This window comes from Vulpes lagopus, chromosome 13 (assembly GCF_018345385.1).
Source record: "Vulpes lagopus strain Blue_001 chromosome 13, ASM1834538v1, whole genome shotgun sequence".
NCBI classification, from domain to species: Eukaryota; Metazoa; Chordata; class Mammalia; order Carnivora; family Canidae; genus Vulpes; species Vulpes lagopus.
In genome coordinates this window covers 6,629,437-6,652,916 of record NC_054836.1, presented here as the reverse complement: position 1 = coordinate 6,652,916, position 23,480 = coordinate 6,629,437, and the positions used below count along the sequence as shown (strand labels likewise).

Sequence of the window (23,480 nt, the reverse complement as noted above, 5' to 3'; positions counted from 1 at the left end):
TGAGGAGGGAGAGTAGCCCCCATGTGTGTCCAGGCCGGGGCAGGTCCAATGAGCACCGAATGCTCAGCTCTCCCCAGTCCCCTGTGGGCTGGGTCAGGACTCTGGCTGTGGAGGGCCAGAGTGGGGCAGGAAGGCACATGCTGGTGAGCTCTGGCCTGGGGGTCTCACTCTGGCTCCAGCTGTAGCCTGGCCCTGTTTGACTGAAGCAGCCACTTCCCGAGGGAAGACACAGAAAGCAGAGTCTCGGGCTCTGGAGTCAGACCAGTTGGAAACGTAACCACTCTGTGTCCCAGTGTCCTCTGTCTGTGGGGAAATAGTAGTCCTCCTTCCAGGAATGCCACCCAAATATTTCACCACTGACATGGCCAGGTCAGTTCTGAGCAGAGCCATGGTTGGCTGGGACACCTCTGGTTACTGCTCCTGCATATCAACACTGTTTGGTCCATAAGACAGCTGTGAGGACTGGAAGAGCCATTACAAGCATAGCATTTAGAGCCACTATCTGGGCACTGCTCATGTTTTTGCTGTTATTATATGATTATCCCCTCTCTAAACTGATGGAGTTGGACCAGACTGAGAAGGTACTGGCCATAGAAACCTTTATCCAACCCAAACTAGGTGTGAAAGTCCAACTGACAAAACAGATGGAAGTAGGAGTCCTCTGATTGAGGGTTAGGAGGATCTGGGACCCCTCTGTCTTGGAACCCCACACATCTATCTCTTTGTCTCCAACAAAGCTCCACAGAACCCCCGGGGTTCCATAGAGCATAGTTTGAAAACCACAGGACCTGATTTCATAAAGCCTTGCTTGTTTTAAAATGCTATTCTGTTTTCTTCTCCCTATAGAACGAGCTAGTTAACCAAAGACAATCTGGGACTCTAGGCTGGTGTAAAGTTAGTCTACCCATCTGGTTATGGCAGTTATGAGTCCAGAATATGGCAGTCTTTGGGGCTCCAAGTAAGGTGGTCAGGCCTCCCAACTAAAAACAAGTTGCTTCGATGCCAGAATTCTCTTCCTACTCCTTGCCATGGAACTTCCCATGGCTTTACCACTTGGTGGCCTATTCCCTAATTTCCAAGCAATCCACAAAACAATTTTAAGCACCTACTGTGTACAAGAAGTGTCACTAGGCAAGAAGGGTCAACAATTAATGAGATACAAAGACTCAAGCTCTGCTTCCAGAAGTCATGGCCTTGTGGGCTGGTGGATGACCTGGTCAGTGAGTAAGTAAAATATGAAATAACAAAGCCAGTACTGTGCCAGAGACATAAACCAAGTGATTAACAGGATAAGGGCCTAGTGTGACCAACTCTCCATTGGTCAAAGAAGGAGGAGGAGATGGCCAGCTGAAGGAAGGGGAAGTCTTCTTCCGCAGGGAGGAGGACAGCATGGGGAGAACATGGCCTGTTCATGGCTGAAACAGCAAACACATGTGGAGACAGTGGGCCTGGACACTGACCAAAGGGCTCAGGCTACATGGCAAGGCATTTGGATTTTACCTTCTGGAAGATGGGAACCATTTTACTCTCTGATGGCTGAGTGTAAATGCTCATTTACACAGGATGGAGCTCTTATAAAGCTGCCTTTGTTTTTGGGGGGTAAAGTGTGGAAGTGGGATTGCCAACTGCACAGTGACCCATAGCACTGAGAGAGCATCCTCAGGACCTTCCTCTGCCAGGGTGGGTCCATGTGGGTCCTTGACAGTGAGATCCTGGAGTCGATTTGAATTAAAACTCAATTTCTTTCTTGGCACTAAATTTATGCACTCTCCAATGAGCTGCTTTCTACTCCAGACTGCATGGCCCCACAATTCAACAAAAGAGGGCACCATCCTGTGGAGCTGGAGGTGGTTGGTTAGGCCCTTGAGGACTAAGGTTTTCACCTACCTGAGTGAGGGGGAGGAGGCCACAGATTCTGGGCATCCTGAGAACCTGGTGTAAAAAAGGGATAGACTGGCATCAGATCTGCTTTTTCTGAATGTTTGAAAGTGGTTTCTCCTACTATGAAAAAATATTTTGCTAGGCCCCTGGCTTTGGGTTCACTGAGGTCCTATGATTTGTGCCTCTTCTTCCTCTGTGCCCAGGTGCCTATCCTGCGTTGAGAGCCCATACCGATGCCACTGGTGCAAATACCGCCACGTCTGTACCCATGACCCCAAGACTTGCTCCTTCCAGGAAGGCCGAGTGAAGGTGCCGGAGGTAGGTCTGTTGAGTGCTGTTTGCTTGTGAGCATGGGGCACACACATGGCAGGCCTTCCCTCAAGAAAACAGGCAAATCCTACAGCACCTGGTTCCGCCCCAACCCTGACTCTAAAGGGACCACTTCATGAAAGCAGTAAACACGCAAAGCTCTGTGCTGGGACCAGTGGGCTCTGGGTCAGTCCTGGAGGTTCAGCTACAGGCAAAGGTACATTCCAGATCATTCCAACCATGAAGACCCTCCACGTGCCAGGTGAGTTGTAGACCAATTGCAAAAAGATGGGTGTGTGCATGAGATAGAAATAATTATAAGTACACAGCAAGACAATGTATAGACTCCTTGGCTGTCCCTTGGAGCATTGTCCACCAAGCATATCTGAGATCAAATTGGACAAGTTGAGTAACAGGGAGAAATAAGAAAGAAAGAATAGTCAACTTATCAACCAGAGTAGTAGTTCTCAAAGTGTGGCTCCCAGACCAGTGGCATCAGCATCACCTGTGAACTTAGTTAACCACTGCCCCTCAGACCAACAGTATAAGAAACTCTGGGGGTGGCCTTGGCACATGGTGATTCTATAGCACTGTCCCATTTGGGAATCAACGAGAGTTGGCTTCATGGTTAAGAAGCTGCGCTTTTATTTTCTCCTAATCTTCATTCCTATCCTTTGTTGTTGTTGTTTTGTTTCATTTTTTTGTTTCTTGAGAGAGATTGGGAGAGAGAATGCACATGGTGGGAGGGGCAGAGGGGGAGAGAGAGGGAGAATCTCAAGCAGATGCCCTGCTGAATGCAGAGCCTGATGAGGGACTCGATTTCACAACCCTGAGATCATGACCTGAGCCAAAACCAAAAGTCAGATGCTCTACTGATTGAGCCACCCAGGCGCCCCTATTCTTACCCTTGAACACTATTCATCATCATAATAGAAATACTCTATGCCTGCGTTGGTGCCTTTCTTAGGAGGTAACTTTGTGGGCAAGGACCTCAAAGAGAATGGGTATAAAAATACTTTGGAAAAGTCTGCTATGGTTCAGCCATTATGGTGCTTATGTGACTCCAACCATCAGGCCAGGAGGACTGAACAGAGTGGTTGCTTTGGGATGTGGTTATTTCAAATAGAAAGATATATATATATATATATATATATATATATATATATATATATATATATATGGAGAGAGAGAGAGAGAGAGAGAGAGAGAGAGTTGGTTAGACCCCACTGAATGCAGGGGCAGAGCTGCAGCCTGGCTCATGCTATCTCCATCAACACTGGACCCAGTTTCCAACATCTTCACCCCCTTCCCTAGCCTTGGGTACACCTTTCAGCCGCCTTCCCATACCCACACGGGTGCCATGACCATGTGGCAAAACCCACATCTGTGAGAACAGAGAATGGTCTTGATGCAGGAACCTAAGAGCTTTTTGGGGAATAGGAAGGGAATGGTAAGAACCCATCACAGTGCCTCGTCCCCTTCTCCTAGACTTCTACCCCCGTGAGAACCCTAACTTTGGCCAAACCTTTAATGGCAGGAGGGAAGCTGTCTTGTCTCTGAGGCTGAGAGGGGAGGGTGATGTCTGTTCCACTGCCAATGCCTGCTGCATTGGGCCCTGCCAGCCCAAGGGGACATGACTGAACTCTGTCTGGCAATGAGAAAACCCAAGCTCAAAATCTCGTCTTCCCAGGCTCTGATGGCTGAGCGGGAGCTCTACAGGTAGAGAAAGGACAGAGCAATTGATTTGAGAGGTAAAGTCAAGGAGTGGTGAGGTGGACACGGAGAGAGGATGATCTGACTGAGTGGGGGGATGTGAGGACCAAGCACAAGAGAGAAACAAAGAGAAGAAGATGTTGTGGAAGTCCCTAGACATAAAGCCCTCTCCCTCTACAGTGAGGCCTGTCCTTGGCTAGACATGGCTGCTGTGTATCATCATCAATAAAAGAGACCCAGACATAGATTGTCCCTTTATGGGGAAAAGGAGGAAAGAGATTGGCGTGTTGGCTTTGAAAAGGAAATGCGAAGCTAATGTATGTGTCGACTCTGTTCTCTTTTAAGACAAAATGGATCTAAAGCTCGTAGGACAGATGTGGGTTTGACAGCAAGGGGCGCTCCACCGGCATGTAAACCCTGATAAAAGGCTGTCCAGTCTCCTCAGCCCTGAGCCTTTATCCTGGGGCATGCGGCCAGGAGAAGGCCTGCTTCACCCCCGAAGACCAGGGGCTGGGGGCCCGGGAAGAAACCTCTTACTTTGTTCAGGAAGCTGCAAGTTACTTGATGGGAGCAGAAGCAAAGAGGTTTTCAGCCTCTCTCCGGCTTTCCAGGCTGGCGTATCTGGCACAGGTTTCATGTGTGGAGAGGCCCAAGGATAAAATAGATGAAAGTAGAAACAATTGAGCTATCTGGTGGATTTCAAAGGCCCCTAATCATTTAATTACCTTGAAGGAGGTTTTCAAATTTCTGCTTTTTCTTTCCTGTTTGCTCCTCTTGTCCCAAGTCTCTTTCTTTTAAATACATAAAAGAGGCTTGCATCTGCCACTCAGAGGAGGGGGGAAGAAAACTAGAGGAGAATAAAACAAGAGCCCACCGTGTTTCCCAGTGTGGTTCAGGGATTCCTGTAGAAGAACAATGTCTTTGAGTGCCTGGGTTGCCAGCCAGACACAGCACCCCACCTACTCCTGACACTGGCAGAGGCTGCCAGCGAGTCACAGCACCTCAGATCTGATGCCGGGGCTCCCAAGAAAGGAAGAGGCCTGGAAAAACGTGGCCAGTGGAAGGTGGTGCTGAGCTAACCCATATGATGGCCACCCTCAGACACTTTCCATTTCACCCAAGCTGCGTTATGGTGAGCCTAGCAGGCCATTACAGCAAGAAGCTCCCAGGGACCTTGGAATCGCTATGCCTCCCTCCCTCATCACATCATAGGATGGAAGTACTTTTCACTCCTCTTTTGCCTGGATGTTTATTTATTCTAAGAAAAGCAAGCTCTAAGCCTGTGTTTCTGGCCCAGTGTTGGAGGCTGCCTTTTACCCAGCTCAATACTAGGGCCATTTTGAGTATAATGAATGTAGAGGAGAAGCCAGAGTTGACCGCTTCATGATGGTCATTGTGGCAACATCTTCCTGGGGAATGTACCAAAAGGAAAAGAAGTCATCAATATGTGTGGATTCTTGACTCATCCAGCCATTTGGGGTCATACAAGGAGGTCATTGTGCTCAGAGCTTTAAAGAAAACCCCTGGCTGCTTTTGGAAATAAGGTGACTTTTTATTTTATGTCGTTGTTCTGTTTTCTCTCTTTTTGTTTGTGCGGCAGGGGTTCCTGCAGTGGGATAAGGGATAAACCAAGAAAATTATGCATTTGAAAGGTGATTTTATAGAAGCCCCCAGACACAAGGGTCCCCTCTCCCTGCCAAGAAGAGAGCTTATTCGTAGCACGGTACTCAAAGCTTGGCACGGGTCACCTTCCGTCCTGCATTATCCAGTCCCTGAGCATTTCCCATATGCAGAGCATTGCGAGAGGTTTCAGGGTGTGGGAGCAGTCTGTAGTCTGCAGGTAGAGATGGGTAAAATGGGACTGCTGGTCTACATGACCTCTAATATTCTTGAATTGTAAGTAGAAAGAAGCTGGAAAGTGCCAAGGAGCAGTCCATGCCTAAGAAGTGGTCTTAGAGGGTGAATGCTCAAGTCCAGGCTGTGGTCTCCCTGTCCTACTTCCAGGGTGACTGCCACTCAGCCTCAGAGCCTGCAGCTTCCCTGGACCCATCCCCATAGGATGAAAGGGGACCCCGGGCCCAGAGATTCTTCTGGAATCCCCAGGCTTTCATTTCTTTTCAACTTTGAGTGTGGGGAGGCAGACAGCATCCTTTTGTTAGTCAAGAGAGAGACTGCCAGGTGGCTCTTCATTGCCCCAGCACCATCATGTATCCCCAGGAAGGCTTTCATCCCTGCGTCTTCCAGTTTCAACACCGGCTTTGTTGACTATCACCAGGGATGTTGGATTACCTCTGGTTTTTTTTCCTCCCAGAACAAAGAATGCATTCAGGTGAAGTTATTGGTCTGGAACAGAGAAGTGGTCGATCATTGTTGTTATTATATTAATGGCAAGTACTCTAGCATAATTACAATTCTCAGAAATAGAATGCCCAATAAACATATGTTGTTTGTAGTAACTATATTCCAGTTACAAAGAATGATTTTGTTTCACTAATGAATGGCATTGTGATAACAAAGGCTGGGTCTTTGGATCAGATGCCAGATCCCAGGTACCTAAAAGAAAAGAGAGAGGAAGGAGAGGAAGGCTGACATGGAGTGAGTCTTCCTGCACTTGCCCCATTCTCCCAGAGTCAGGAGAGACTGCTTGCATCCCAGTGGAACAGCCTTCCCCGGAGGCAGCTGTTAACTGGGCCCACCTCTACCAGCTGGGCAGGACCTCGGGTTCCCTAGTGGTTTTGACCCAAGCCCCCATCAGGCCTGCACACGTAATAACGGTGCTCCATAAAGAACAAAGGTGGACGTCCATGGACAAGCAAATCCACTGACAAGAATTTATCCTCCATAGACTCTTTTACTGTTATGTTTCATCTAAACTGAAAAGCTAAGTCAGCTACTGAAGCTGTTCCCTGGGCATCAGGCCAGATAGGCTTTACTAGGAAGGCCCACAGTGCACAGGCTCAGAAGAGAAAGTTCCTGCAGGCCCTCTCTTCTGGAAGTTCAAACAGCATTTACTCCAGAGAGCACATGTAGGATCATAAGAGGCAAGATGCATTCTACTTGATTTCCAAAGCAGTGCTAGAAATGTTCTAACAGTCCCTACCACCCGGGCTAGAAACCTGTAGATGGGATGGGTATCCTAAAATCTGCCAGCCCCCATCCTCAGTCCTCTCCAAGAATGAAGAGCTGGCAAAGTGAGTGGGGTCCTAGGCCCTGGGCCTCTACTTGCCCCTGGTGCTCAGACAGGGCAGGCCAAGGGCATTTACCCACCACCGGACTCAGGAGGGAAATGGGGTCAGCCACCTTGTCAGTGATTCTGGCAAGAGGAGCCATTCCTGGGGCCCAGCCCCAAGGAGCAAAACCACTCTCACCATGCCCTTCACCTCCTTTGAGAAAACAAAGCCAAACCCAGCTAAAGAACTCACTTTCAATCCGTGCACCGCCACCACTCCAGGTATTGCATTCCTGGGCTGCCATTTCTCCAGACAATTGCACTTTCCATCAATCTCGGCTACCCCAACCCCCCCTTGAGGTTATGGGTATTTCCTTTCTGTATTATTACTTTGCTCTCTCCATAAACCAGCCCATCGTAGATCACACTAATGGCATTATAAACTTGGGGAACAGCAAGAAAATATATGGTGCGTTACATTTTTGTATTGGGCACTGTGGGTCTGAGAAGGTGAGTGTAAATTTGGGGCGTTGGTTAGGGCTAGCTTCTTTGGAATTGATGGGGGCTGAGGTGACATTAGTGGCAAGCTGTGCCCCTGCAGATCACTTATTCCTTAGCTGCCCCTCAGCCCCTGCCCCACAGTCCCCCAGAGCGTCACATTTCCCCAATCTTGCTGTAACAACTGGGAGAATTAGAGCCCTCATCTAGTACACACACGGGGGGCTGTAAATCCACAGGCCTACCACCCCCCTCCCCAGGCAGCACCAGCCCTAAGGGCGGTGTTTTCTCTCTCAGCTCAGCAGCATGCTTTATGTCCTTGTTCAATTATTTAAATATGCAATGAAACCTCTGTATAAAGCAGCCACTGACATGCTGGACACGGTGGATGGAAAAGCTTTCATACGTTGGCTTGCTCCTTCTGCTCCCCACAATTAGTGGGACCATCTTTCCTTCTGTGTGCATTTCAGTGAAAACCAGAATGTGCGTGGGGCCGGACAGTGGACCTGGAGCCCACATGAGCCACCTTCCAAAAGCCAAGACATTAAAGGTTTCCTTGCACCTGAAACTACTGCCACTCTCATCCCTCAGTTCTTCCAACTGCAAAATGTAGCCGCAGGCAAAACATCCTCCAAGGGAATCTGATCCTGAATGTTTGCATTTGCCTCCAAATAATCTTATGAAATGAGGTTGCTTACCACCTCGGAGAACTGGCTGTTTCCAATGAGAGCTCAGAGAAATCCCTTCCTTGAGAAAATGAAGAGTATTATGTTTTTGAGGAATTCTGTATGGAAGTTAGATGATCATCTGGGGACACAAGTCAGTAAGATGACCAGGTGAAAATACTTTGTCCATTGTCATTGTGGGAACTGAATGAAGTAACTGGTGTCCTTAGTTCCTTTATTGTGAACGTGGGGGTGATCACATGTGTTGAGCTGTGAAACGAGATAGCAAATGGGAAAGCACGTGGAAGGTAATGGAGGTGGTGGGATGTGCCCTGGATGGACTCCCTGAAGCCCCTGTGCCATGTTAACTAAAATCATAACAGCATCACACACTGCCTGCCAGAGCCATACCGCCTGCACGACTGGACCAGATTGCAGTGTGTCAGTCATTAAAAGATTACACTTCCCTAGCGGTAGGTAAAGGGCCATTTCCAGAAGGGACACCCCCACCACCACCAGCCGCTCCAGTGTTCGTTCAGTTGGTCAATATTTTGAATGCCACACTTGAAACTAGTTGAGTAGGCACTTTTACCCCATTCTAGAGATGGGAAAACTGAGCTTTAGAAAGGCTATATAATGATGTGTCCCAGATCATCTATTGGGTTAATGATAGAACTAGGACCATACAATCCATTGAATCCGAAGCAGCCTCTTCGTTCCATGGCGGAGGAGATGCAGACGGTTTGAGGGACTTGCCCAAAGCCCCATGACTGTGGCAGAGTTCCCGTCTCAGAGCCTATAGAACATGCTGTAGCAAGATGTCCCTCCCAGAAGAGGGGGCCGCTGTTAGAAGAGCAGTGGACAGACCTGGGGCCTCTGTACCCATCTCCCTGTGTTTGGGGCACTTGGAGCTATTGAAATTGTTAAGTGCAGAAGCCTAGAAGGGGTGGGAAAAGCTGGACAGTTTATGGGACACCCTCCAACCCCACCAAAAGCCCTTTGGAGGAAGAGTTTTTAACCCCCATTTAGAGTTAAGCTAAGCCATGATTAGAGCCCTTTCAAGGCTCTGAAATGAGCAGGAGGAAAATGGCCTGGTGTTCAGAGTTCAGAGACTCCCCAATCAGGTTCTTTCTAGTTAAGGATGCTGAGAGGTGATTGTCTGAGCCCCAGGCCATGGTGGAAGGACTTGGAAGTGAGGTCTTCCGACACGAGTCCTAGAGAAACAGGGAGGTTTCTCTGCAACCTCCCATGAGCATCAGACATAGTGGTGGTTTTATACCTGGAATCTCCATGTGAGGCAGGTCAGGATCTGAGGCCCTGGGGTGGGAGGAGGGAGCAGTGTGGTGGCCACGGTCCCTTCATGCCTTGCCACCTAGGGAAAAATTGCCATTTTACATTTCAATTAGGAGGGACACTGGGGTCAATCATCAGTGCCACCAGAGGAAAATGGGCCTGGCCCAGCCCTGGGCCTCTCCAATTATTATTAATGAACTTACTCTCAGACCTGCCAACCTTTTTATATGCAAACTAGGTCTTATGGGGCCACTGGCAATCAGGACTCATTAAAGAACACGAGCCAAGCCTCCCTGAGAATCTTATGGGGGAACAGGGGCTTGTGTGTCTGCCCACATCCTAGACTAGAAGCAGCCCAGCCCCAGAAAGGTCCCAGAGCCCACAGGATGGTGTGGCAGCTCAGCAGTCCTGCAGAGCTCAGGGAGATCCTCCCAGACCCACCAGGCCACCCTGAGGTGGTCCCGGCCCACCAGCCGGAACTTGCCTCTTTCATTAAGAGGATGAAAGATGGTGGGTTGGCATTCAACTTCTTCAGCTACCAGTCTGCGGTTACTGGGCCATTACATTTCCTCTCCCTGCCTCAATGTCTCCTTTGCAAAGTAGAAGGGATCCAATAGGTTGGTCCAGAGAACTTCCCAGATTCCAGACACCTCCTGAGCATTGTTCATGGGCAGTAACATTTTGCCGTAAGAGATGGAAGCAGGAGATCCAGGACTTCTCGTACTCCGAATGCAACTAGAGACCCGGCTCCCCTAGGCAGACATTGGATGGAGCGGGAGGGCCGGTCAGGCTTGTGCATGGGGAGGGAGAGGAGAGCTGCCCAGGGCTGCAGGCAAGGAAAGAGTGCAGGTGGACCATCAGGCTTGAGACTCCCTGCTTTTCGTAGATCTTCTCTCTTGCTTCTCCAGCTTCACACCCCTCCTGCTCCAGTCTTGAGTGTCACCCTAGTCACTAAATCGTTCTTGTCTTCTCTGTGTCCTGTCTTTCTCATCTTGCTAGGGCCAGGGGGGCTGAGGTAGCAGCCAAAATGGGGGCACAAGATGCAGCTGCTAAGACTCTGCATGTGCGACCCAAGGCTCTGGAGACTTGTGCACTTTAGAGTCTCAGGGCCAAGTACTGGGTTCAGTGCTCTGATCCTTCTCCCCTCCTTGTCACTCCTCTGTGTTTTCATTTATTTTTAATTGTGGAAAAATCCACACATGAACCTTAACCTTACCATCTTAGCCAGTTTTAAGCGCAGTTCGGTGGCGTTAAGTACATTCACACCATTGTACGACCATACCACCATCCATCTCCAGAACTTTGTCGTCTTCCCCAAAACCAGAATCCCGTCCTCATTAAACACTAAGTCCCTATTTCCTCTCCCCCAGGAACCCCCATCCTATCTCCATAAATGTGATTATTCTAGGTGTTTCGTATGAGTGCTTTATTGTGATTGGCTTATTTCACTTGGTAGAACGTTTTCAAGATTCATACTTGTTGTAAGGTGTGTTAAAATTTCCTTCCTTTTAAGATGGAATCATATTCCATTGTAAGTATATATCACATGTGGTTTATCCATTCGTCCACTGATGGACACTTGGGTGGCTTCCACTTTTTGGCTGTTGTGAATAACATTGCTGTGAATGTGAGTGAACAAGTATCTGTTCTAGTCTCTGCTTTCAATTCTTTTGGGTATATATCCAGAAGTGGGATTGCTGGATCTGCCTCTCCTCTCTTAGCTGCTTTGCAGAATAAAGCTACATGCAGCCTGAAGGAGGGAAGGGATTAGTTTAATGGGCCCAGGGCTCTTGCTCCCCTATGGCAAGACTCCACAGTAATCAGGAAGGACAGAGGTGAGAGCACCCCAAATCATAGAACCAGAACTGGTAAGAGCCGAGTGGGTCCTTGGATTCCATCTGATGGACAGATAAGGAAGTTGAGTCTTCAGGTAGGCATATGATGAGTTCAGGGTTCCATAGCTTGTCAGGAGCTCAGCAGGCATGAGAGTGTGGGTCTTCTCCCTCCCGGGTTTCCACGACAGAAGGGGCTCGTGTTTGCCTTCAGACCCAGGAGGGGCAGCTGCCAGTTGCTTGATTGCCTAAGACCCTCCAGTCTGCCATCCCCCTGCACCCTCTCCACTTTCCCCTGTCAGGGAGGAGTCCTAGGGTTATAGGCCAGCAGCCTCAGCCAAAAGCAGCATCCCCAGGAAGGATGTATGTGCCGTGCCTGAGATGGCCAACCTGCCCAGAAGTCATCTGTCCCAGCATGCCCCAAACAGCACCATAACAGGAGTAGTCTGGGGGATGGGGGACCTTACTGACATGGGGGATCCAGGCCCTCCCTGTGTCTCAGAAAGCCTCACTTCTGCCCATGCCCAGTCAGGCCCCGCATTACTGACTCTCTTCCACCCAGGTCCTCAAGAGCTCAGCTCCGTGGTAGGTCCCACCTCTGGACAGAGAGCAGAGCACCCTCACTCTGTATTTGGCCCCATTTCCCCCCCAGCCCTTCATGGACAGAGTTTACCATCTCAGGGGAAAGGGCCTAGTCATTTCCTCCATCCCCCAAGGCTCTCTGGGCCCCATTCAGTTTGAGGGATGAGTATGCTCATTGTAAGCATCCAAGAGGTTCTCCGTGTACCTGCTCAGAGGGGCATTTCTTTGGGGTCAGGCCAGCCGCGGAGTGCAGTCAGAAGCTTCTGGATTCTAAAAGGTCTCTGGGACTCATATCTGAACATTCCCAATTGCCAAATCTCAGCCATGTATGGAAGACCCTCCAGGGCCCTCCTGCTGTGGTCCAGACTCCCATTCTAGAGCTAGGGCCCAGGGCTCACTGTACAGAAGCTCTGGTGGGTCTCTCTGTCCCAACTCCTGGCAGCCTAGGTCTGAAGCACAGGGGTCATCGGCCCAAAGTGGGACATGGGACACCCAGCAGCAGAGTCTGCTCTGCTAGGGTGGGAGGGATCCTGAGAGGGGGCAATCAGGAGTTCAGAGTCTGGAATGTATTAAAATGGAACCTGAAGAAGGCGGGGGGAGAACCTCAGTGAGGAGTGGCCTCCAGACAGTGACTGTGGGACCTGGGATTTCTCGGACCTATTCCCTCCCACATAGAGGCTGGGGATGGGGCAGCAGTGTCTAGAACCTTCTGTGGGTATGTCCGAGGGAAGGTGGAGCAGGGCAAAGATCTGGGCTGTGTCTGGAGAAGCTCCTGCACCTGCTGTCTGTTCCAGGACTGTCCCCAGCTGCTGCGAGTGGACAAGATCCTGGTGCCCGTGGAAGTGATTAAGCCCATCACTCTGAAGGCCAAGAACCTTCCGCAGCCACAGTCCGGGCAGCGCGGCTACGAATGTGTTCTCAGCATCCAGGGCAACGAGCAGAGGGTGCCTGCCCTGCGCTTCAACAGCTCGAGCGTGCAGTGCCAGAACACGTCTGTGAGTGCCCGTGGCCCTGCCTCCCCCTGGCTGCCTGAGCCCCCCGCTCCGCCCCATCACTGTTCTTTTCGAGAGCCCCGTCAGCTGGACTCTGCAGGTTTCCCCCAAACACCCACAGCACAGTCCAACTCTCTGCCTCACTGCTTCCTCCAACCCCGCTTGCCCGGCACAGTGCTGGGCTCTGAGGTCACCGCGTGTCTGCCCAAGGCAGGGGCCGCAGTGGCAGGAGCTTTGGGACCAGCCATGGGACCGCTGTTTGTGGCCAGAGGTATTTGCAGGGTGTGTTAGGCTCCAGGAACACCCGTGTCCGTCCCCCTTCCTGAGACGAGCTCTGGAGTCCCTGGGCCCTGCGCTCCTACCAGGGCTGCCCTGAGGGCCTCGTCGGGGCCCGCAAAGGCCCACTGCTACCTTTACACCTGCACAGAGGCCGCTCCCAGCACAGAAGCCTTCTGAGACCAAACACCTGCAAAGGGAGCAGTGGAACAGGGTGGAGCTAGCTCAGGTCAGCACAAACCTGCCCGATGTTTAGAAAATCCACATTAGGTCCATGCCCGACCATGACAGGCCAGCAGGCCCCGCTGCCAATGGCCTTCGCCTGATTCCTGGGTACCTCGCAGTGTGCCCTGACTATTCCTGTCCTGCTGCTCCTCTCCGGACCTTGAGGTCTTCCCAGACACCGCTCTGCTCTCTCTCATTCCCTTTCTCCACACCCAGATGCTCAAAGCTCATGAGGCTTTTAGACTCATAGTATTTTCAAGCTGTAGGAAACCCTAATAGTATTTCTCACTGAGCAAATGAGAAACTGAAGGCCCAGAAGCAGGGGCAGGTCTAGGTTTGTGGGCTGAGACAGATCTGATCTGGGGGACCTTCTTTTAAGAATAAAATGTAATAAACACAAAATTAAATATATAGGCAGGCCTGAGAAGGGGCTGAAGGTCCACACACCTCAGGGTAACTCACACCTGCCCAGAAAAAAGCAGTATGTCTAAGGTCACACAGCTAGCGGGGGGCAGGGCTGGGTCTGGATTCAGGTCCCCTCCTATGTCACACTGCCTCCCGTTCATCCTTCCCATTGCTGCTGGGTACTTATATACGGTGACTGTGTTTGGGATGCGATGTAGGGGCAGGGAAGTCCTGGACAAAGCGGCTCATGGGAGCACCTCACTCTCCCTGCAGGAAAAAGTCTGGGGGTAAATGGAGCTCAGAGAGGCCCACATGCTTGCCCAAGGTCACTCAGCATTACAGGGATGGAACTGACAACTGTGGCCCAACCTCTGAAATCCCAGATGTGTCCCCACAGCTCTCGTGTGCACATCCCCCTCCTGTCCCAGCAGCCAAGGATCCTGGCAGATTTCTGCAGCGTTCTGTATTAAACCTGCAAGCAAATGGAATATTAAACACCTCCTGTTTTCTCATAAATCCTGAGGCCAACCAGAGTGGCCCCAAGGGTTTGGCTCTAGTGATTCTCCCCCAAATAAGTGAGTTCCTGCAGGAAGAAAAAAGTCTGAGCCCCATATGTGAGTCAGTGGAGGGCAGATAGGGGTTTAGACCACAGAGAAAAGTCTACTTGGTCAGAGACACTGCCCCAGGGAACCTGGTCTCAGAGGTGGCAGGAGGGGCTCTGACGACTGAGACCTTGTTTTCCCAGACACTACAAGACTCGGCCTCACCAACCCAGGGCTTCATCTGGCTCCGTTAAATAGACAAGAGCACCCATATAGCAGCCTGAGTTCATCCTACAAACTCCGTGGTCAGAACTCAGTACCTTGGGACCCACTGCCTTTCTATCCTGCCTACTGGCTTCAGCACTCCTGAGCAAGGCCTGACTCCCTGAATGAGCCCACTAGCGGTCACATTGTCCTGACCGAGGGGGGCAAAGTCGGAGCCTCCGGGGAACAAAGGTGTAAAATGGAACCCTGACAAGTGGTTGGGTCACCTCCAGGGGGTACCTGTGCCGGCATCCTGGTCAGTACCAAGGAGTCAAGGAGAGGCACTGTTGGACATCTGATGGTCTGACGTCCAGTCTTCAGGATTTACAAAAGCTGCTGGTCACATATAGCTCCTTACACAGGAATTTCACATCTGGAAGCCTGATGCCCCAAGACACAATGGTCAAGTCCACTTCCAGCCCCAAGGGCCAACCCCCCAGCCCCCGATGGGGTTCTTGCCCAGTTGGCTGGCTTCCTGAATGCAGGGGCTCAGACAATTCACATTCCAGGAGACTTCCCACGTCCCCAGGACCATGGTGGAAACATGACACGGGGCTTGGAGGCCTGGGGCCCGAGGCTCTGGTCACCAATGAGAGGACATGGTTCCTAGGCTCCTGGCACAGCCCCCTGCAATCCCCATAGGAGCTGGGGTGGGCGCACCTTGAACTCTGGCACCTGGAGCTAGGAGTCTGTCTGAGGCCCCCAGCCACTGGGGGCCAGTAGGCAAGACCCAAAATTGCTGCTCCAAAGCAGCTCAGCCTTTTTTATTTCAATACCTTTATTTTCCTCACCTTCGTGAAGAAGGTGATGGGAGAGTTTTTTCTGTACCATTTTAAAGTCTTAAAAACTGAGGCAACAGGAGGTGTATCCCACAGAGGGTAGGTTCCAGGAAAAGTCCCCTGTAGGCTCCGCTGCAATCGTGCATCCAGGAGGGCTCAGCTCTGACCTTTCCTAGGAGCCTCTGTTTCTGTTCAGGGACCCCAGCTGAGATGCTGATCTGGGCCAGGATGCCACTCGCCATCGAGTGACTTCCTAAAAAAACTCTGGGGTCATAATCAGGGGCAGGCCTCCTTTAGCATAGTTAAAGTGCTATAGAGGACAACATACTATTAGGGGAGGAATAGACCTCAGGGAGGATGTAGTAGGATCCTGCGACAGAGGGCATCTCTGAAGCCCAGAGAGGGCATATGACCAGCCCTAGATCACACAGCAAGTAAGCAGGGAATTCAGAACTTGAATCCAGCTTTACCACACACACACACACAGAGCCATCCAAGGTTGGGCAAAAACTAGCAACTGAGCACTTTGTACCCAGCCTGGGTGCAGTCCCTGGGAACAAGGTCTGCTGTGCCTCAGAGAGGACTGTGGGAGGAGGCATGTGGTTTCACTTCCTAAACCCCTGAGTGTTCTGGAATTGGTCGGTGGGGTGGGGAAATCCAACAAAAAGTCCAGGCTTGTGATGGCAGAGGAAGGGGAGGTGACAAAGAGATCTCAGAGGAGAGTGGAGAAGGAAAAGTAGTCCAAGAAAACTCCTCCTGGCTGTGAGGTGACAGCAGGTCACCTCCAGCCCATGTATCAGGGACAGTCCCTGAGCCATCGCTGTAGCCCTGGTTGGGGTGAGGGGGTTTGTAGGAGGAAAACAGGGCAGCTCACAGGCAGTGGTTGGAGGCAGGAGCAACTGTGGGTATTCTTGGCCTCCTTTAGACCAAGGCTCCAGGGAAATGACAAGCACTGCTAATAATAATAGTGCCCAGTACCCGCCTCTCAGTCACTGGCAATCACGCGAGCAAGTGGCCGCAGCGGGCAGCCAGCTCCAGGCCTGGCTTCCACAGACCCGCCACAGCCTCCCATCTTCTCCCTGTGTGCCAGTCCACCCCGTGCAAAACAAAGATGGAGAGACCGGTTGGGGAGGGAGGTAATTGGCCCCCTCCCTGCTTTATTGGAACACGGCTGGGTCTGCTGAGCCCTCTGGGGTTCTGGGGTGGACACGGAGCACACACGTTTCTTATGTCATATGGATCTGTCCACCCGAATGGTAGAATTTGTCAGCGCCCTATCTCAGAGCTCAGAACAGGGAATGGTTAGAGGAAAGACCGTCCAGATTATATAGGTCTTGTCTTTGCTTTACAAGGTAGAAGTTCACCACGTCATCCCCTAGCTGGGCTGTGGTGTGCCAGACCTTGATTGAGACACTTAACCTCCTGGCCCCTGAGAGCCTGAAAGCTCTGGGCTTTGTGCAGATTAACTGCCCGCTGATTACAGAGAGCTCTATAAATGCTAAGTGCAGCAGAGGTGGGGAGTCCTGGGGGATGGGAGCCAGTGGTCCAGACTCCCCAGCTGTGGGTCCCCTCCTGCTGCAGAGCTCTGATCATGGGGAAAGAGCCTCCAGGAATGAGAGTGACCTCCCTAGAGACAGAGGAGGTGAGGAGGGAGCACCCAGGGTTAATGACTTCTCTAATATTTAATCGTCAAGATCCCTGGAATGAGCCATAAAAAGATAAAGCAATACCCGGCATAGCTGATCCTTGAAGCCTTTCCTTTTCAATCTTCCTCGAAAAGTGAGTGCATGTGAACACACACATGCGCTCCAGAACACATAAGCATTCTCCTATGCACACATCTCCATATGTACCAAGTGTCTGGCGCATAAACACTCAATAAAAGTCTGCTATTATTACTTCACATAAACATAAACATAGGGAACACAGACATATTTTTGGACAGCATCCCCAAATGGAGACACACAGACCAAAACACACAATAATACTTGAGTGCTCGTTCCACGTGACCGGCACTGTGCTCAGAGCCACGAGGGTTGTTTCCCACCCCCCAAAGGGTCCTGTTAGGTCTGTCCTGTTTGTGATTCCCACTTTACAAACAGGGAAACCAAGACTTACGTCGCTGGCTCGCATTCACACGGGTGGGCCGGACAGAACCACTCTGTGGCAGTGCGCGCACGCATGAACACACAGCTAGAACGGGTTTGACGCTGAGCTCTTCTCAGGTGGGCTGTGTGTGAACTCGTTTGTGCACACAGACACACGCGCGCGTGCATACATAAGCAGAATTTCTTGCCTTGCTCTCTGGGGGACTTCAGGGCCTGTAGGTTCTCTTGATCCTTGGCTGGCAGGCCTCTGATCACCACCCGCTGCTTCCGCATTGAATCCTGACTAGATCTGGGCCTGAGACGCCGAAGCCAGGCTTGGATCCTGACTTAGCTGGCCTGCACCCCCTACCCCTCAGCATCTATCCTAGAGGTAGAGGCTGGAATAGCCCGAGGGCAGCCTTTGCACCTTTCTTGCACTGGCGCCTAGGAGGAGGGAGATGGGAAGGGAGAGAGGAAGTGGATCTTGGCTGGAGGTTCGGCTGGGAGGGAGATCTGGGAAAGTGTTTTCTCCCTCTCCCCTTCCCTACCTCCTGTCCGCCACCCCCTTTTGTTCCTGCACACCTCTGCTGCACACACGTCCTGCAGGGAGTGGGATTCTCTAGCTCCCTGCAACACCAGCGTCACTAGGGTGGCTTGTTTGAAATGCATCCCCAATTTCCAGTCCAGCAGGTCTAAGGGGAGGCCCTGGGATCTGTGCCTAGGCCCCCTAAATGATTCTGATGAATGGGGCCCACAGACCACCTCGAGAACCACCAGTCCAGAGAGGAAGAGGTTTTTGTGAGAAAGCTCGGGATGCCTTAGAGAGACCTAGCCTGGCCCAGAAGCAAAGAACAAAATCTCTGGGGAGTTGATTACCACACTACATGGCAAAAGATTTGAGTTCAGTAGCTGAGCTGGGCGATCATCAGAGTCCCCACTGTTGTTTCTGTGGGGCTGGGGAGCTTTGCTTTGTTCTATGGCTCGAGCGCAGACCTGGGCCCGGGCTCCAGCGTCGTGGGTCACATGGGCAATTCCATGGGAGTGCGGATGGTACGGTGAAAACCACTGTCACTTTCAGCAAACACTGAATGTGGCTCCCTGGTCTAGGCATGTGGCTCCCGGGAGTTAGTGAAAACTTAGGGGGTGCTAGGGTAGAGCCTGAAGAAGACTGGATGCCATCCCACTTGTGTATGAGGACAGTGTCACGGCCTGTTCACATTGGAGCACATGCTGTAACTCAGGAGTTTAGGGCAAGTCCCCAGATTAGGATCACAAACATCCCCTCTAGAAATCTCCATGAATAGGCTCCAGAGGGGGAGGCACCAGGACAGGCCTGGAGCCCCTCCCCAGGCTGTGTGTTCCCGAGGTTCTGCAGCTGCCCTCCTTAGTGAGGGAGCTAGCAGCTAGCTAGTCCGAGGAGGGAGCATCAGCTGCCTCCATCAGACCCATCAAGACCCCCATGCCCCAGCCCCTCCAAACTTCAGCTAAGTTGAAAGAGCCTTTGGCTCTGCAAACACCACTTCACACCACGTCTCCTGGGCTGAACCCCTCTAGCAAGTTGCAAGCCCTCAGCCCCTCCTTTACAGAAAGCCTATCTCAGTTCCATTCCTCCATCCACCCCCTGTGGAGGGCAGAATCTGGTGGAATAATGAGAAAATCACCAGGTATGGATTGGAAATGCTGCCCTGGGCAGGCTCGGAGTTCCTGCCACCTACCCTCCCCTCCTTCTCTGGAGAGTAGGAAGTGTCCGCTATCAGAAGGCGGCTTTGGGGTGTGGGGGCTGGCACCTCCCCCTTCACCCTCTCTTCCCCCTCCCCCAGCACTCAGTCCCAGGGTGACACCCAGCAGGGGGGGCACTGATGCTGAGGAAGGCAGGGCAGGGAGGCAGGACCCAGCGTCGACCCCCTCAGCCCCCCCCCCGCACCCCCTTGCAGGCCTAGAGGCAGCTCCCCCATGGGCAGCCAGCCACGGACCTGAGGCCTGACCTCTTTGAGCCAGTGGGTGCCTTTGGAGTCTTGGCTCAGATTCCCAGGTTTGGCCGCTAGGGTGTCCAGGGATTTCCCACCTCACCTCTCAGCCCCACCCAGCTCTCCTCTCTCCTAACCTCCCTCAACTCAGCCCCTTCATTTCTGGTGCCTGCACCCTTTACCCCTGCCTGGGGATCGATCAACCCTCTCCAGGTCTTTGATAAAGCACCCACCTCCTCGGAACTTGCCCTAGAAATTGGAAGTTCCCAAATTGAATCAAGCGCCTGGTGGGCCTAATGGCAAGGTTCCCCTGGGCAGGGATGGAGGATGCTGGGAAAGCCCAGCTGTGAGCCAGCATCCGTGGGAAGGGGAGGAGTCGCTTGCTGTAATCTGCTCAGGGAATGCACATTCCAAACAGTCTCCCATCCAGGCCTCACCCCTCCCCTGCCTTAGTATCCTGCCCCCTGCCCCTACCCGTCCCCCAAGGCACGCTTCCCCGAGTGTGCACCCCCATATGCACTCAAGCACATATATAGCAGATCCTTAGGCCTGAGCACTCCCGGGGTCCCCAGGCTGACGAGCCAGCTCTCCCTAGGAATCCCTGTGACCCAGCTTTCTTCTTTCCTACCTGCAACCTGGCTGCAGTACTCCTATGAAGGGATGGAGATCAACAATCTGCCTGTGGAGTTGACGGTTGTGTGGAACGGGCACTTCAACATCGATAACCCAGCTCAGAACAAAGGTGAGGATGGTGGGCCCCGGTGGGGAGGCAGGACAGAGGGCAGGTGTTATTCCATCCCGCCCCCACACCCCGGGGGGGGGGGGTCCCTCCCCCTCTGGCTCCGAGCCTACCCTCTACACCTCTCCCCTGCTCCGTGACCTCTCAGGTGTGGGCCCACTGTGGGCAGTGGCTCTGGGAGCCGCAGGGTGAGTAGGACTGGCCGCAGGAGCCCTGCTGATTCTGGAGGGAGCCCCAGCTCCCCGTCCAGGGGCGCTCCAGGCCCCGTGGTTCTTTTGGTCTCCTCCATGTCTGAATGGCTAAAGGAACAAGGCTGCTTGTGTCTCAGCATCCGAGATGGGGACTGCACTCCTTGTCCCCAGGCCCACCCCCTCCTGCTCCGCCTCTCACCCCAGAGTACCTCTTGCCCCCCCCCCCCCACAGTTCACCTCTATAAGTGCGGAGCCATGCGAGAGAGCTGCGGGCTGTGCCTCAAGGCGGACCCGGACTTCCAGTGCGGCTGGTGCCAGAGCCAGGGCCAGTGCACTCTGCGCCAGCACTGCCCCGTTCACGAGAGCCAGTGGCTGGAGCTGTCAGGTGCCAACAGCAGGTGCACCAACCCGCGCATCACAGAGGTAAGCCTGGGCCTCTGGGCCCTCTGCGTGGCCTCGGGCCCTGCCAGCCATGCGTCGCTGAGGCGACAGCTACCACGGTGGTTGGCTGGCTGGGGGCGTGTTTGTTTTCCTGCCCAGCTTCCCCAGGAGCCCAGGGTTTGGTCCAGGGCTGCTTCATTACCAAGGAAGGTTGAAAACAGAGAGGGGCTCAACTGTCCTGTTGGAGTCTCCACATGAGCTGTGTCAGAAATGACTCCAAGTCCTGGCCACTCTCCCTTTGTCTCTAAGAGTCTGAGTGATGAGGCTGTTAAGCTCCATCGGGGGCCACCTCACCAAGCAGTTAGTCCTGAGCAGAGGCTGGGCGCAGAGCCTCTGGAAGTGGAGAGGGTGCAAATGGTGAGACCCCAGGACTCACTCAAAGCAAGACTTAAGCAGAGAGATGACAAATGACAAGTGGATTTGGAACACAGTTCAGGAGGGCCCAGGGGACACAGGCCCTGGAGCAAAGAGCAGTGAGGGCCAGGGCAGAGCTAAACATGCAGAGAACAAGGCTCGAGTCCCAGCTCTGCTAGCTAATTGCTGGGTATCCCGGGGCTGATTTATCACCACCTTTATGCCTCAGCTTCCTTACTGTGCAACAGGTCTAAGGTTCCATCTCACGGAGGAGTGACAAGGACTGTCGGAGAGAACCATGCAGATTGCTGGCTCCAGGCCCAGCCCAGGAGGATCTCGCCATCCTCCTTGTCCATCATCCACATTGTTAAAGCTACTCCCATCCATGTCTAGGCCAAGGGGATCACTGCCCCTGGGGTTTATGTAGGTCACCTGGTATCTCCACCTCCCCACTCTCAATAGAGAGACCCCCTCAGGCACCACCTCCCATGCTACCCTGGTATATGTGCTGCCAAAATGAGCACTATGCTCCCCTGGTAAAGCAAAGAGGAGGCATGCATGTCTCAACAGGGGGACCCCCTGTACCTCTAGCACAGCACGCCATGCGCCTTGGCCTTGCTCGTTGTAGGTACACAACGCCTCTTTGCCACAGTGGATCTGATTTTAATAAAAAAGCAAAAAGGGGCAGAGACAAAAAGAGGAAGGGAAGCTCAGCCCCGTCTCCATACATAATAAGGATAGATTGGTATTGGCTCTGTGCAAGGTTTCACAAACACATGTGTCTGATAATCTACTAGTGACTGCTACAATAATAGGCAAATATAGGTGTGCAAGATATTTTCAGTTTGCAAAATATTTCCACATCCCTTATTTGTCCATCCTCACAGCCACCCGGACATATGATTCCTGGGGCTGTCACAACAAGTAGCACAGAGTCAGTGGCTTCAGTGACAGAAATTCCCTGTCTCTCATTCTGGAGGCTAGGACTTGAGACCCAGGTGTGGGCAGGACCGGTCCTTCTGAGAGCTCTGCGGGAGGACCAGCTCCGGCCTCTCTCCTGGCCAGCAGCCCACCATCTTCTCCCTGAGTCCCTTCTCGTTTGCCTTTCTGTGTGTCCCTATCCAAATTCCCTCTATATGAGGATGCCAGTCCTGTTGGATTAGGACCCACCCAAATGGCCTCATTTTAATTTGATGAGGTCTTTAAAGACCCTTTCTCCAAATAAGGCTCTTGGAAGTACTGAGCGTTAGGACTTCCACATATGGATTTGGGGAGGACACGATTTGAGCTATAATGCCTGCCAAAGCCAGGGTTTGTAGCCTCCTTTCCCAGATACAAAGAGCAAAGTTCAGAAATATTAAAGTCCCGGGACTCCCGGCTGGCTCAGCGGTTTAGCACCTGCCTTCAGCCCAGGGCGTGATCCTCGAGTCCTGGGATCAAATCCCACATCAGGCTCCCTGCATGGAGCCTGCTTCTGTCTCTCTCTCTCTCTCTCTCTCTCTCTCTCTCATAAATAAATAAAATCTTGAAAGAAAGGAAAGAAAGAAAGAAAGAAAGAAAGAAAGAAAGAAAGAAAGAAAGAAATGCTAAAGTCCTCTCACCAAAGCCTAAATCAGACAGGTCTTGAGTCCCAAGTGTCCGGATTGCTAGACTAGTCTCTCTCTCACCACGGAGGAAAGACACTCCCAGATCTATTCCCTCACCCCTCCACTCACAAATGCTGCACACACACACCAGGGATGTGTAAAAACAGGTAGGAAGCCTGACCTGTGTGAGTGCACAACTTCCTCCAGCAAGGCAGGCCCTCAGCAGTGGCCCTCTGTATGTGTCCCCCACTCCGGCCCCTTCACCCTCCACACCTCTGGTCTTCTAGACACAGTGAGGTGGCCTCAGCCTCTACCTCAGTCTTCTGCATGGGTAGGAATCTCAACAGCAATTCTCAAACTGGGGCAAAAGACATGCATTTAACCTACAGAAGTATCCGTGGAAGGAGAGCCCTGGACCTGCCCCTGTCTCCCTCCTCCCCAGCCACCCCCACCCGCAGAGCCCTTAACACGGAACCATTCCCAGGGGCTGCCACGCGTGACTGCTAATGGTGTGTCTGCCGCAAACAGTGGGACTTGCTTTCTTCTTGGCCTGAGACCAAGAAAATCACAGGGAGGAGATGGCAAATTAAACAAATCTCCCTGTGACGGAGGCTATTTACTGGCTCCATACTGGCATTGGCCCTCCGGGGAGCCGGGGGAACCAAGGACTGGGCCAGAGATAAAGCTCCT

At 52.2% G+C, this 23,480-nt stretch overlaps 1 protein-coding gene across 3 annotated transcripts in view; it reads left to right on the top strand.

The window, feature by feature from the left end:
• The window catches only part of PLXNA4 (plexin A4), a 428,345-nt gene that overhangs the window by 335,385 nt on the left and 69,480 nt on the right, over window positions 1-23,480 (top strand). For all 3 annotated transcript variants that reach the window (XM_041727610.1, XM_041727611.1, XM_041727612.1), the window contains exons 9-12: window positions 2,085-2,199; window positions 12,737-12,937; window positions 20,125-20,221; window positions 20,642-20,832. In XM_041727610.1, coding sequence (XP_041583544.1) covers window positions 2,085-2,199; window positions 12,737-12,937; window positions 20,125-20,221; window positions 20,642-20,832 — 604 coding nt within the window. The remainder of the gene's footprint in view (window positions 1-2,084; window positions 2,200-12,736; window positions 12,938-20,124; window positions 20,222-20,641; window positions 20,833-23,480) is intronic.